We start from the raw sequence: 14,863 nt of genomic DNA on the forward strand, positions 1-14,863 counted from the left end.
CTTAATTAACAGAACAATCCTGTTTTACTTGTGCTCTTGGTTTTTTGTAGCAGGGAGATCCTTGATCATCAAGATGGTAATATAGAGGATGATGGTCTTACAGGACTCCTGAGGCTTGCGACAAGTGTTGTTAAACACAAACCACCCTTTAAGTTTTCAAGGGAAGGACAGGTAGGTATAAAATCATCCAGATGGCTGTATGGAAGGTGACTGAAACCTTTTGCTTTGTTTTATATTACATGTGGATATGGTAAATTTTCTTAAACATACAAAGTTTGCTAGAATCTTTTTACAAGCATGAAAAGTGAACTTGGAGTAAATTCAACCCTAGAAATATAAATCTTGGACCTTGTTTTAGAATGCAAAAGCAAGGTCTAATGCTGTGACTGGATATAGAAACATAGCCTCTAATTAATGGTGTGAGTTCTGTAGAATTGAATAGATTAATATCTTACACAATAGAATAACAAATGGTCATAGTGTACCTGTCATACTTGTTTTATATTTTATTAGGCATTAGCTGCTGAAATTTTTAGTGTGATTTTGAAGGTCTGCTTGACATAAAATCTTGTTGGATATTTGAAACGCTGGATGGCTCTGTAATAACTGTCTAATATTCTTTATATTAAGTTTACACCTTGTCATTGGCACTTTTGTCATTGCCTGCCTGGAGGGAGATATCTATGATTTGGAAGCTCGTTTTCCTGAGGTTACTGATGGAGTGAGGAAGCACAGGAGTAACCAAAAGGAAGAAAGATTATCCAGTGAGCATAGGCTAAGGGAGTCTTGAGATAAACTCCAGGTGACAGTTCTGTCTGTCTGAAATCTGTGCTACTTGTGTTCCTTCCAGGTACTTTGTTGCTTTTCCATTATACTCACTAGGAATAATTTGATTGACTTACAGACTTCCTGGTTGAAGTCTAAATGATATATGTAACCTATATATACATTTTACACCAAAATATCAATATATTAATTGATTTTTCTGATAACATAAAACAAAATCATTGTAAACAAAGAAAAGAATTTGCAGATAGTACAGAGAAAGTGAAGGTTCCCAGGCACTGTGGTTTCCCACGATGGTTGGATGATGGCCTTCCAGGGTTTTCTATGGCTGTGTTCAGTTTGTTCCCACTCGTGGTGACCTCACGTGTGCAAAGGAGAACTGCTCCATAGGCCATGATGTTCAGAAACAGATTGCCAGGCCTGTCTTCCAAAGTGCCATGTATGTAATTTATAGAGAATTTATATTATATAAATACCATTCTGTAATCTGCTTCACTAATAAGAGAGACAGTACGTTTTTAAAAATTGAATGTATGAAAAGGAATAATTTAAATCTTTGTTGACCTTTATGTAGTTACTAAGTTGTAGAGACAACAAACTCTGCAGGGAACATCTTTACACACCTGTACTTTTATTTTACTCATGAATTCTTAGAAATAAAATTGATGAATTCCAGTCAGTAGCCTGTCAGAAAGGCTGCACTGCTGGTTTACACTCCTGGCTCCACCGTGAGAATGGCAGTTTGCTCTGAGTCTCCCCACTCTTCTGTGAGTCAAATCTTTGCCATTTTCACTGTTGCTTTAGTTTTATTCTTTGGTTACTGGTGAAAATTAGTGTCTCTCCATTTATTTACTGACTGTATGCAGGAAACCCTGGTGGCGTAGTTGTTAAGTGCTACGGCTGCTAACTAAGAGGTCGGCAGTTCAAATCCGCCAGGCGCTCCTTGGAAACTCTATGGCACAGTTTTACTCTGTGCTGTAGGGTCGCTACGGGTCGGAATTGACTCCACGGTAGTGGGTTGTATGCTTTAATGTATGAATTTCCCATTCATGTCATGTGCTTATTCTTTTCTCATTTTTCTTCTTATTTATTTGAAAAACGTCTTAAAACATCAGCTCTTTTTTTTTTTTTTTGTCAAGTACTGGAAATCTTTTTCCCAAGAGTCTTTCTTCTCTTCATGATTGATGTTTTTTGTGAAGACCAATTTCTTTTTCTTCTTTAGTTTGTTCATTTACACAAATAATATGGTACACAAAATATTTGAGCCCTTATGAGGTTGGATACTGTAATGAAACCCCATTTTGACAACGATGAAACTGAGGTATAAACATATTAAGCAACTTACCTGAGGCCATTCACACTCTTTAATTGGTTGAGCTTTTAACCACTCTGCTGTACCGTCTACACAGATGTTTAAAGGACTAAACACACTTTTCTGTACTTTACTTTTTCCATCTACCATAGAGATTTTTCATATTAGTATAGCAGTTAATTCTTTTAAAAAAATTTTATTGTAAATATCTATAACAAAATAAGATAGATATAGCCATGTGCTGTATGATGTTGGTTCGGGCAATGTCCGACTGCATATATGTCCACGGCCCCATAAGTCCTGTCCCCTGCCCCATCCTTTCCTACCTGTAGGGCAGGTGCTTTCCTCTCCCAGCCTCAGAGGAAGGCACCTGCCCTGAAGGAAGGAAGGGGTGAGGGAGGGGCCAAGCCTTACAGGACCACGGATGTATATGTTGTCTGAACAGACACAGGCATTATGCAGCTTGTGACTGCATGGTGTTTGTACAACATCCCAATCACATAACATCCTACTTCACAGAACATACAGTGGACGGTAAGTGACGCATGGCTGTATGACAAAACATTTGCCATTTCATTTACAATTCACTGATATTAATTAAATTTCCCCCACCCACCTGCCCTTGGTAACCACTAAGAAACTTTGGTCTCTGTGCATTTGCTCATTCTAGGTATTTCATGCAAGTGGGATCATAACACTGTTTATCCTTTTGTGTCTCGCATTTCACTTAGTTTAACGTTCTCGAGGTTCGTCCATGGCACAGCGTGCTTCAGAACTTCATTTCTCTTTATGACTAATATACTGGTATATGGATATATCACATTTTATTTATCTCTTCATTCATTGATGGATATTTAGATTGTTTAAATCTTTCTGTATCCGGATGAGGGTGGGTCCTGCCCAGTGCGACCCCTCAAGTTGAGAGACACCAGGCTTTTGAGAAGGAGAAAGTGGACTTTATTGCAAGCCAGTCAAGCAAGGAGCTCGGAGACTGTCTCAAATGAAGCTCCCTGAGGTTGGGGATTCCAGGGTAGTTATAAGGTTTGGGATAGGGAAGTTACGCCTAATTCATGAAGCTTCTTAGAAAAGGCAGACAGTTCCAGGAACTAACTAACATGTATGGGGGTGCAGTGTCGTGGAGGCTTAGGGGTGTGTTTTGGGGGTATGATGCATGAAGTTCATCTCAGGACAGCTTGGGGACTTACTGTGTGTGTGCGGATGAAGGAAGAGCAGCGCAGTGGCCTTGGGCTGCTACACTGGATGCCTTCTCAGGAGCCAGTTGACCACAGACTTGGGGGGTGATGGCTGGGGCACTGGATGCCTTCTCAGGAGCCAGTTGACCACAGACGTGGGGGGTGATGGATGGGGCACTGGATGCCTTCTCAGGAGCCAGTTGACCACAGACTTGGGGGGTGATGGCTGGGGCACTGGATGCCTTCTCAGGAGCCAGTTGACCACAGACTTGGGGGGTGATGGCTGGGGCACTGGATGCCTTCTCAGGAGCCAGTTGACCACAGACTTGGGGGGTGATGGCTGGGGCACTGGATGCCTTCTCAGGAGCCAGTTGACCACAGACTTGGGGGGTGATGGCTGGGGCACTGGATGCCTTCTCAGGAGCCAGTTGACCACAGACTTGGGGGATGATGGCTGCTACACTGGATGCCTTCTCAGGAGCCAGTTGACCACAGACTTGGGGGGTGATGGCTGGGGCACTGGATGCCTTCTCAGGAGCCAGTTGACCACAGACTTGGGGGCTGATGGCTGGGGCACTGGATGCCTTCTCAGGAGCCAGTTGACCACAGACTTCGGGGGTGATAGCTGGGGCACTGGATGCCTTCTCAGGAGCCAGTTGACCACAGACGTGGGGGGTGATGGCTGGGGCACTGGATCCCTTCTCAGGAGCCAGTTGACCACAGACTTGGGGGGTGATGGCTGGGGCACTGGATGCCTTCTCAGGAGCCAGTTGACCACAGACTTGGGGGGTGATGGCTGGGGCACTGGATGCCTTCTCAGGAGCCAGTTGACCACAGACTTGGGGGGTGATGGCTGGGGCACTGGATGCCTTCTCAGGAGCCAGTTGACCACAGACTTGGGGGGTGATGGCTGGGGCACTGGATGCCTTCTCAGGAGCCAGTTGACCACAGACTTGGGGGATGATGGCTGCTACACTGGATGCCTTCTCAGGAGCCAGTTGACCACAGACTTTGGGGGTGATGGCTGGGGCACTGGATGCCTTCTCAGGAGCCAGTTGACCACAGACTTGGGGGGTGATGGCTGGGGCACTGGATGCCTTCTCAGGAGCCAGTTGACCACAGACTTGGGGGGTGATGGCTGGGGCACTGGATGCCTTCTCAGGAGCCAGTTGACCACAGACTTGGGGGGTGATGGCTGGGGCACTGGATCCCTTCTCAGGAGCCAGTTGACCACAGACTTGGGGGGTGATGGCTGGGGCACTGTATGCCTTCTCAGGAGCCAGTTGACCACAGACTTGGGGGGTGATGGCTGGGGCACTGGATGCCTTCTCAGGAGCCAGTTGACCACAGACTTGGGGGGTGATGGCTGGGGCACTGGATGCCTTCTCAGGAGCCAGTTGACCACAGACTTGGGGGGTGATGGCTGGGGCACTGGATGCCTTCTCAGGAGCCAGTTGACTGCAGACTTGGGGGGTGATGGCTGGGGCACTGGATGCCTTCTCAGGAGCCAGTTGACTGCAGACTTGGGGGGTGATGGCTGGGGCACTGGATGCCTTCTCAGGAGCCAGTTGACCACAGACTTGGGGGGTGATGGCTGGGGCACTGGATGCCTTCTCAGGAGCCAGTTGACTGCAGACTTGGGGGGTGATGGCTGGGGCACTGGATGCCTTCTCAGGAGCCAGTTGACCGCAGACTTGGGGGGTGATGGTTGGGGGAACAGTTTAACTGTGTCGGTTACATTTTGGCTGTTGAGAATAATGCTGTGGTGAATGTTGGTGTACAATATCTGTTTTCAAGTTTCTACTTTCAGGTCTTTGGGGTGTATACACAGGAGTGGAACTGCTGAATCGTGGTGATTCAGTGTGTAACTTCTGGAGGAGCTGCCGCACTGTTTTCTATAGCGCTTGCATCATTTTATATTCCCGCCAGCAGTGCATGAGGGTTCCACATTTTCCACATCCTCACCAACATTGGTCTTTTTTTTGATACCAGCCATCTTAGTGGAAGTGAGGTGGTGTATCTCATTGTGATTTTGCATTTTCCTAATGACGCTGAGCATCTTTTTATGTGCTTATTGGCAGTGGTTAAGTGCTTGCCTGCTAACCAAAAGGTCGGCAGTTGGAACCCACCAGTGGCTCCGTGGAAGGAAAAACCTACTCCCAAAAAGATTACAGCCTAGGGTATTCTATGAGGCAGTTCTGCTGTGTCCTGTAGGGCTGCCATGAGTTGAAATCGACTTGATGGTACACAAGAACATATCTCCTTTGAAGAACTATCGTTCAGGTCGTTGGCAGGAGTTCTTTATATATTCTAGATAGGAAACTCTTAGGAGATACATGGTTCTCAGAGACATTCTCCGGTGGTGTAGGTTGTCTCTTCACTTTCCTGATAAAGTCCTTTGATGCACAGGTTTTTCCAATTTGTTTTTTCTTTTGTTGCTTGTGTTTTGACGTCATATATAAGAATCCATTGTCAAAAACTAGATCCTGAAGCATTACCCCAGTGTTTTGTTCTAAGAGTTTTATGATCTTAGTTCTTACGTTTAGGTTATTGATCCATTTTCAATTAATTTCTGTGTATGGTGCGAGATGTAGGCCCAGCTTCCTTCTTCCGACTGTGGAGATCAGCTGTCTCTGCACCACTTATTGAAGAGACTGTTATTTCCTCACTGGATGCACTTGGCATCCTTGTCGAAAATCAGTTGCCCAAAGATGTGTGGGTTTCTTTCCAGACTTTCAGCTCTGTTCCATTGGTACGTGCGCCTGTTATTATACTGATACCAGACTGTTTTGATTACTGTAGCTTTGTAGTATGTTTTGAGATTGTGGAATGTGAGTTCTCCTACTTTGTTTTTTTAAAGATTGCTTTGATATTTGGAGCACCTTGTAATTCCATATGAATTTGAGGATTGACTTTTCCATTTCTGCAAAAAGGTGGAATTGGAATTTTGATAGAGACTATTTAATCTACAGGTAGTTTTGTGTAGTGTTGACATCTTAGCAACATTCAGTCTTCCAGTCCATGAACAAGGAATGTTTTTTCATTTATCCAGGTGTTCTTTAATTTCTCCCAGTAATGTTCATTAGTTTTCAGTGTAACAAGTCTTTCACACCCTTGGTTAAATTCATTCCCACGCGTATTATTCGTTTAGATGTTATATAAATGAAATTGTTCTCTTAATTTCCTTTTCAGATTGCTCATTGCTATCGTATAGAAACACAGCTGATTTTTGTGTGTTGACCTTGTGCCCTGCAACTTTGCTGAATTTATTTATTAGCTCTATTAGCTTTTTTGTGGATTCTTTGATGATCTTCTCATCTGCAAATAGTTTTACTTCTTTTTCTAACTTGGGTGTCTTCTTTGTCCCCACAGCCCTTTTTTCTTTTTTCTTTGTTTACTTGTTCTGGCTAGATCTTTCAGTACAATATTGAATAGCAGTGGTGAGAGCGAGCATCTTGTCTTGTTCCTGACCTTAAGGGGAAAGCTTTCAGTTTTTCTGCATTAAGGCGACGTTAGCTGTTGGTTTCTCATAAATGCCACTTGTATTGAGGAATTTCTCTTCTATTCCAAGTTTGTTGAGTGTTTTTATCATGAAGGGGTACTGGCTTTTGTCGGAGGACTTTTCTGCATTGATTGAAATGATCATGTTATACTTTTTTTTTCTTGTATTAATGTGATATATTGATGAGGACCCCTGGTGGCACAGAAGCTAAGTCCTTGGCTGCTAACCTAAAGGTTAGCAGTTCAAACTCACCAGCCGCTCCTTAGGAGAAAGATGGGGCAGCCTGCTTCCATAATAATTTACAGCCTTGGAAACCCTAAGGTGGGCAGTTCTTCTCTGTCCTATAGGGTTGCTATGAGTCAAAATTAACTCAGTGGCAGTGGGTTTTTTGAGTATTTTTTTTTTTTATTACATTGATTGATTTTGCTGATGTTAAACCATCCTTGCATTCCTAGAATAAATCCCACTTGGTCGTGGTGTATGATCTCTTCATATGGTATTAGACTTGGTTTGCTAGTATTTTGTTGAGGATTTTTGTATAAGTAGTCATAGGGATTTGGGTCTGTAGTTTTCTTGTAGTGTCTTTATCTGGCTTTTGTATCAGGTTAGTGCTTGCCTTGTAGAATGAGTTGAAAAGTTTTCCCTCCTGTCCAGTTTATGGAAAAGTTCGAGAAGGATTGGCATTAATTCTTCTTTAAATGTTTGTTAGAATTCTGCAGTGAAATCGTCTGGTCCTGGACTTTATTTTGTTGGGGAGTTTTTGATTACTGACTTAGTCTCTTCATTCGTTATGGGTTGGTTGAGATTTTCTATTTCTTTTTGAGACGATATAGGCAGTTTATGTGTTTCTAGAAGTTTGTCCGTTTCATCTACGCTATATAATTTATTGGAATACAGTTGTTCATAGTGTTTTTCTTATTTTATTGTGGTAAAAATATCATAGTATTGTTTACGACCGTTTTTATTTCTGTAGGATCAGTTGCAGTGTCCCAACTTTCATTTCTGATTTAGTTATTTGCATCTTCTCTTGTTTAATTTGTCAGTCTAGCTAAATATTTGTCAATACCATTGATCTTTCCAGCAAACCAGCTCCTGGTTTTGTTGATTTCTCTACTCTTTATCTATTCTCGCTTTCATTTATTTCTGCTTCTGGTAAGCTTGCTCTACCTTTTCTGGTTCCTCAAGTTGTAAAGTTAGGTTATTGATTTGAGATCTTTCTTTTTTAACATAGGTGCTTACTGCCATAAATTTTCCTCTGAGCACTGCCTTCACTGCGTCCCATAGGTTTTGGTATGTTTTGCTTTCATTTTCATTCAACTATTAATGTTTTCTAAATTTTCTCTTGATTTCTGCCTTGACCCGGTAGTTGTTTAATAGCGTGTTGCTTAATGTTCACATAGTTATGTGTTTTGTAGTTTTCCTTCTGTTATTCATTTCTTACTAATTAGCTTCATTCCTTGCGGTCAGAGAAGATGCTTTATATGGTTTCAGTCTTTTTAAACTCGTTGAAACTTGGCTTTGTGTTCCAACATGTGACCTATCCTGGAGAGTGATCAGTGTGCATTGAAGAATGTATATTGTCCCGTTGTTGGGTAGACTTCCTCTTTCCTTCCATTAATCTGTCTGTTCTCTCACCAGTGTCAGGTCTTAATGAGTGTGGATTTACAGGGTCGCTGTGAGTTGGAATCGACTTGACGGGACAACACATACACGTAGTTGTTGACATCTTGTAAAGGTGCTCTGTCTTTTTTTGTTATTCCTTTTCAGAATTTTCTGGCTGTTTATTTTTCCACATAAACTTTAGAATCAGCTTGTCTAGTCATTTAAAAAGTTAAAATTCCATTATTTTATTATTGGGAATGTGTTAATTTTATAGATTGATGTAAGGGAATTGATATCCTTATGATACTGAAACTGTCTATGATAGAATAGGATCTTCTTATTTACATAAGACCGACCTTTTTGTGTTCTTCAATTAAAATTTTCTTGGTACAGAAGTTAGATTTTAAACATTTGTTGACTTTCTTCCTAGGAATTTTCTTTGTTGGTGTTGCGAATAGAATCTTCCATTTTCTAGTTAGTTGTTTATGTATAGGAAGGACTTCTGTGTATGAATTTATAGCCAGCAATCTTAAATTCGTTTACTATTTGTAGTTTTTTTTTTTTAAGGCACCCTGGTGGTGCAGCGGTTAAGTGTTTTGCTGCCAACCAAAAGGTCAGCGGATTGAACCTACCAGCCACCACCGCATGGGAGGAAGATGTAGCAGCCCTGAAGGATCGCCCGGAGTCATAATTGACTTGTAGTATTTTTTTCAGTTAGCTTCCGTTTGTCTTTGGTATTGTCTTCGGTTTTCCGTTTTTGATTTATCACTGCAAGTAATTGTTTTTCTTGTTTTTCAAGTCTTGCCTCTCTCTGTCCTTTGACTTGTCCAGTTTTGTCTCGAACCTTCAGAACAGTGTTAAATGATAGTTGTTCCAACATTCTTTATTGAGTAGGTTTTAATGTTTGTGTACTCACATCTATAAATATTTTCCTCTTGGTTTTGATGAGATGGGAAAGCCTTAGAAGTTCTGTACAGAAGAGATATTTGACTGGTTTATGTTTTAAAATGTTGACTCAGGCTCTGGGGGAGAGCTGGGGGCAAGTGTGGCAGCCGGTGTCGCGTGAGGAAGCTTTTGCAGTGGTTGAGAAGAGGGACGATGGTGAGAAGTAGCTGGATTTGGGATGTTCGTTGAAGGCAGAGCACACAAGATTGACGCTTAGATTGGATCATGGGGTATAGGAGAGACAAGTCAAGAGTGGTTTCTAAGTTTGAAGCCTGAGGAACTAAGTGAATGACACTGCCATTCACTAAGCGAGGAGAAGCTCAGGATAAGAGCAGATTATAGGAAGGGTAAGGGTGAAATCAGGAGTTGTGTTTTAGACACGTTAAATTTGAAATGTCTGTCATATATCCAGGGGGAGGCGTTGAAGGGAGTTGGTTTTGTTGTAATATGAAGAAAAGCCTTCCTTACTGTTTGACTTTATTTATTTTCTGATTCAAGTAGATGTGTTATTTTGTCTCCACAACAGTCATTGCTTTATTTGTTTGCTTTTTTAATTCCATCTAGAATTTCTTTTCGGTGTAAAGGGCAGTACCCTTTTTCTGTAAAGAGTCATATAGTAAATATTTTAGATGTTGGGCCCCATGCAGTCTCTGTCTTTACCACCACCACCACTGTTTCTCCTCTTCCTCCTTCCCCTCCTTTTCTTCTTGCCCTTTAAAAATAGAAGCACCATTCTTAGTTTTCTGCTACCTTGCGTAGTGTCTCAACAAATATTCGCTAAACAAACGGATGGCTAAGGCTCAGACCTGATTCTTAAGAGTGATAATCTAACCGTGCATTTATTCAGCAGGTAGTATTTGAGAACCTACCTTTTGCAAAATTTATACCCTACAAATAATGAATGGCTTGCTCATGAATATTTATAATTCAGGGTAGAAAAAAGGTACCATAAGGGATATGGAAGCTTAAAGGGTTAATAGGTCAGATTGCATTGACGTGACTAGGAAAGGCTTTTCTGATGGGTAAGGTTTTATAGGTAGAAAGATAAGAGAAACATTTCAGTTGTAGGAAGGAAAGAATACGAGTTAAAACAGACACAGGAAAGCACTGGGCCTGTGCAGGAGACTGCATGGTTCAGTTTGGACTGATACTGAGACAAGTATGGCAGAGATGTTTGGGAGGGCAGGTGGCCCTCTGTTGGGGTCACAGGAAATTATTTTTATTATATGAAATGAAATAATAGTATTAATTCTTTCATTGAAAAAGAGGCGCCTTGGAAGTTTTCAGTGGGTTGAACAGCATTAACAGCATGGTGTAGCAGAATAAACCTGGCAGCCGATTGAGAGCTGCAGAGTCCTGGGTGCTGCCCAGACTTCTTGCTTTCTGTCTCTACGGCAACTTTGAAAAGTCTCAGTGCCCTGTCACAGGCTGTCACGGTTTTTTAATTTCTAAAATTTTCAAGTTCAAGTGTTTTTAAAGAATATAATTACCAGGGAATTATTTATATTGATGTTTTTAAAAAGAAAGCTTAGCTTCCTGTTTTAAACTTACCCAGTGGACTTTAAGCTTTCTCCTGGTGTCGTCTGTCTCAAAGTACGTGAACCCTGCTCTCCAGAACACTGCTTTCTTTTTCTTCTGACTCCCACAGAATTAGACGGTAATATATTTTTGTTCTTGAACATCTTTTATTGTTTACCTGTCATACATCACTGCAACAGAAAATACATATATAAAGTGATAGAACTATTTCAGTGGCTGCTGGTATTATTTTAAACTTCTTCTGTATCGAGTTTTCATTAAATTGGCGTTTGTTATTAGGGCACAGTTAATCACAGCAACATAAATATGTTTTAAATTTTGCTGAATGTGAAACATTAAAAATAACATCATTATATTTATTAATGAGAAGGATGACGCTTTAATGAATTCATACAGTTGCCGGTCAGTATTACTTACGAGCTACACTGATTGTCTTAATTCCGTTCTTTGTTTCTGAAGATGGAGATTCTGAGAGACCTTATTCACAGATGTCAGCGGAAATAGAAGAAGTTCTGTTACAATGATTTTATCTAATTCTTTGAATTCCTTCCAAATTACACATGTCAAAATCACACTATAATCTGTTATCAAAAATTATTTTTAATTTCTCTCAGGTAGCATTTAAAGTAGATTTTTCATTCTGTGGACTGTATCAGAACGGCTTTACCATGATCTGTCAAAGGGTGTTAATATGTATGTTACTCTTTCACCTCAAGTGACAGCTGTGTTGCTGATAAACTCGGAACAGGAAGATAAGAGTACTCTGCAGTTCAGTATGCTTTAACAAGCTCAGTGTTTCTGATAAAATGCTTTTGTCTTATTACAGGCTTTAAATATATTTTTGTCAAAACCTAAATATCCTGGAACTACCTATATTTAATCAGTTTATGGATCTAAACTGATTGGCAAAGTCAGTTCTTCATTGTTGAACTAGTTAATAAACAATTCAGCTTTTCTGTATGGAGTTTGACTTTATTTTCCAATTAATTTCCAGTTCAAGTGAATGTGTTATTTTGTTCCCCTGGCAGTGATCTAGGCCTTTGAATTCTAAGCCGGGTAAGATGCAGTCTTACCATCACTTTGTCATCTGTATTAAATAAGCCCCCGATTCACTTTCGATATTTTTTACCTAGATTGTCTTTGCAAAGTTAGGACCAAGGCATTATACGTTCTTTGGCAAAAGTGAGATGGAACAGGTGACGCCATAAATGGAAAAATAGTTCAAATTGTCCCTTATTTGGTGCCCGCGTCAGGGGTTCCCAAGACCACCCCCAGGTTTTATGATTGTGTGGAAGGACTCACAGGACTCAGCGTATAGTTGTGCTCACAGGTTAGATTTGTTACAGCAAAATAACACAAAACAAAACCAGCAAAAGGAAAAGGCGCATGGGGCAAAGTCTGGAGGAAACAAGGCGCACGCTTGCAAGACTCCTCTCCGGTGGAGGTGCACAGGATGCGTTTATTCCCCAGCAGCCAGTATGACAGCGTGAGTGAAGTGCTGACTACCAGAGTCCAGGCTTTTTATCTGGGGTCAGTCGTGTAAGCATACAGTGCATGCATGACCGATGACCACTGCCATCGAGTCAATTCTGACTCACAGCGACCCTGTAGGACAGAGTGGAACTGCCCTGCAGAGCTTCCAGGGAGTGCCTGGTGGATTTGAACTGCCGACCTTTTGGTTAGCAGCTATAGCACTTAACCACTGCACCACCAGGGTTTCCATAACTAATTACGGTCACTGAAATTCTAGATCCCGGAAGGGAAGCAGGTGTCCAGCGTACACTACGTTGTTCGCACAAATAGCGAGGCGCAGCAAGCCTCTGTCATCACTTAGAGCAAGTTTTGTGTTAGTGAAGGGAACCGTTTACCCTGTGCTTCCAGACAACAGCCAACAGGCATCTCTGCAAGGAGGCCTACCCAAGGGTACAGTCTCAGTCCTGCTGTGTAAATACCGTTTCTGCATAGTACCACGAGAGGTTTACAGCCCAGAGCAGCGTACCATAGTAATATTTGGGACGGGTGCAGGAAATAGCATATTTTCACGTAAATAATGTGCACCTTCTATGTTTGTTTACCTTGCCAACCACACACACCCCCCCTGCCCCCCACCGCCCCACAAGGTATTTTCTTAAGCATGCTATGCTAATTTTTTTACAGCAACATGTAAAAAAAAAAAAACTGACATGACGCTTACAAAAATACCTCACAGGAGGAGACCGTGATCGGCAAACAAGCCTAGAAGGCATGCGTGACTTTTCTTTGGTAAAAATTGTGAAGGACCAATTAGGAAAGAGCAAATGGGAGAAGTTACTGAGCAACCACTTCCATGGGCAGATAAAATTTAGGAAAAAGGCACGTCTAGAATGAGAAACGAGGAATTGATTCCCTTCAAACAATTTAAGTCCCCATGATAACCCTCACTGGCACGGAGGTTAAGTGCTTGGTGCCCTGCATCCTGTCTCTGGCACCTGCTGCCTGTAGAGCTCTGGGAAAGTGTCTTAACCATTCTGGTTTTTGGTTTGGGGCCTTTGAGCAGCGCCTGGTACTTGCGTGTCAGCGTGACTAAGTTGTTGCTGTGGCTGCTGCTGCTGTGTTGTTACCAGGGTGATAGGAGAGACTGAAGTAAATGCAGAAACACCTGGTACTGTGTTGGCAGTTGAGGAAGGGCGTTGAAGCCATAACAAAAGCTTTTGGTCGCCTAGACGAATGGAAGGTAAATCGTATAGATGCAGAATGTGTTAGAAGACTTATTTGGGTATCAAGAGAGGGAAGAATAAAGGTGTCCCCACTCACTCTGTTTTCTCAAAGAGAAATGAGCATTAAAAGACTTTGAGACAAATGGTGCTGCTTTAGTTTTTAAACCAAAAGAAACCAAACCAAACCCGTTGCGACCCTTTAGGACAGAGTAGAACTGCCACTTCGGGTTTCCAAGAAGCACCTGGTAGAGATTCAAACTGCCAGTCTTTCGGTTAGCAGCTGAACTCTTAACAACTGCTCCACCAGGGCTCCGATTTTTAAACAGTCTTAGTAAGTTGTTCCGTAGTCCAGTTTGTTCTGTGTAACTTATTCATTATATTTGAAATTGAATTAATATCCAAGTTTAGATAGCATACTTGATGTCTCTCTGTTTTCCTCTAGGAGTTTTTAAGAGATATCTTCAATCTGCTGTTTTTGTTGCCCAGTCTAAAAGATCGCCAACAGCCAAAGTGCAAATCCCATTCTTCAAGAGCCGCTGCTTATGATTTGTTAGTGGAGATGGTAAAGGGGTCTGTGGAGAACTACAGGCTGATACACAACTGGGTCATGGCACAGCACATGCAGTGTGAGCAGTCTTTCTCTTACATCTTTATCAAAGAAACGTGATTCGGGTGGGCACTGTTTAAAGAAAAAATTCACTCTTCACACACTTTACCATTATGCACTATTGTTGCTAGGGTGTTACTGAAGTTAAAAAGTAAACATTTGTTTAAAAAAAGAAACAGGTGGGAAGGACCTTTTACAGGCATTTGAAGTATTTTGGCATCCTTGATTATAATAATTTAGTTTCAAGTAAAATCAAGTTTTGACAGTCCTCTGAATTTTTAGGGAGTCGTTTAGTGTATATTCTTAGCTAATTTAAATTATCCCAGATAATGTTTTAGTATGTAACTGGGTAACTGATGGAAGTAGTGTCCCTTGATGAACTGTCTTATGTTTAATGGTCTGCTTGGGGGGCATCTTTTCCCCCCTCTTTTTCAGCAGCTCATGCACCGTATAAATGGGACTACTGGCCCCACGAGGATGTCCGTGCCGAGTGTAGATTTGTTGGCCTGACTAACCTTGGTGCCACTTGTTACTTGGCTTCCACTATTCAGCAGCTTTACATGATACCTGAAGCAAGGCAGGCTGTCTTCACTGCTAAGGTATACCTTTCCTCACTTTAAAATTAAGACTGTAAAACCAAATGTTTTAATTTTACTTATAAATCTTGATTATTTCAATTTA

General features: G+C 41.6%; 1 protein-coding gene across 3 annotated transcripts in view; it reads left to right on the top strand.

Annotated features, from left to right (window-relative positions):
• Window positions 1–14,863, top strand: part of USP34 (ubiquitin specific peptidase 34) — a 251,301-nt gene that overhangs the window by 169,660 nt on the left and 66,778 nt on the right. For all 3 annotated transcript variants that reach the window (XM_049870361.1, XM_049870360.1, XM_049870359.1), the window contains exons 41-43: window positions 51–171; window positions 14,018–14,201; window positions 14,621–14,781. In XM_049870361.1, coding sequence (XP_049726318.1) covers window positions 51–171; window positions 14,018–14,201; window positions 14,621–14,781 — 466 coding nt within the window. The remainder of the gene's footprint in view (window positions 1–50; window positions 172–14,017; window positions 14,202–14,620; window positions 14,782–14,863) is intronic.

The sequence above is a fragment of the Elephas maximus genome, chromosome 26 (genome assembly GCF_024166365.1).
Source record: "Elephas maximus indicus isolate mEleMax1 chromosome 26, mEleMax1 primary haplotype, whole genome shotgun sequence".
In the NCBI taxonomy this organism is placed as follows: domain Eukaryota; kingdom Metazoa; phylum Chordata; class Mammalia; order Proboscidea; family Elephantidae; genus Elephas; species Elephas maximus.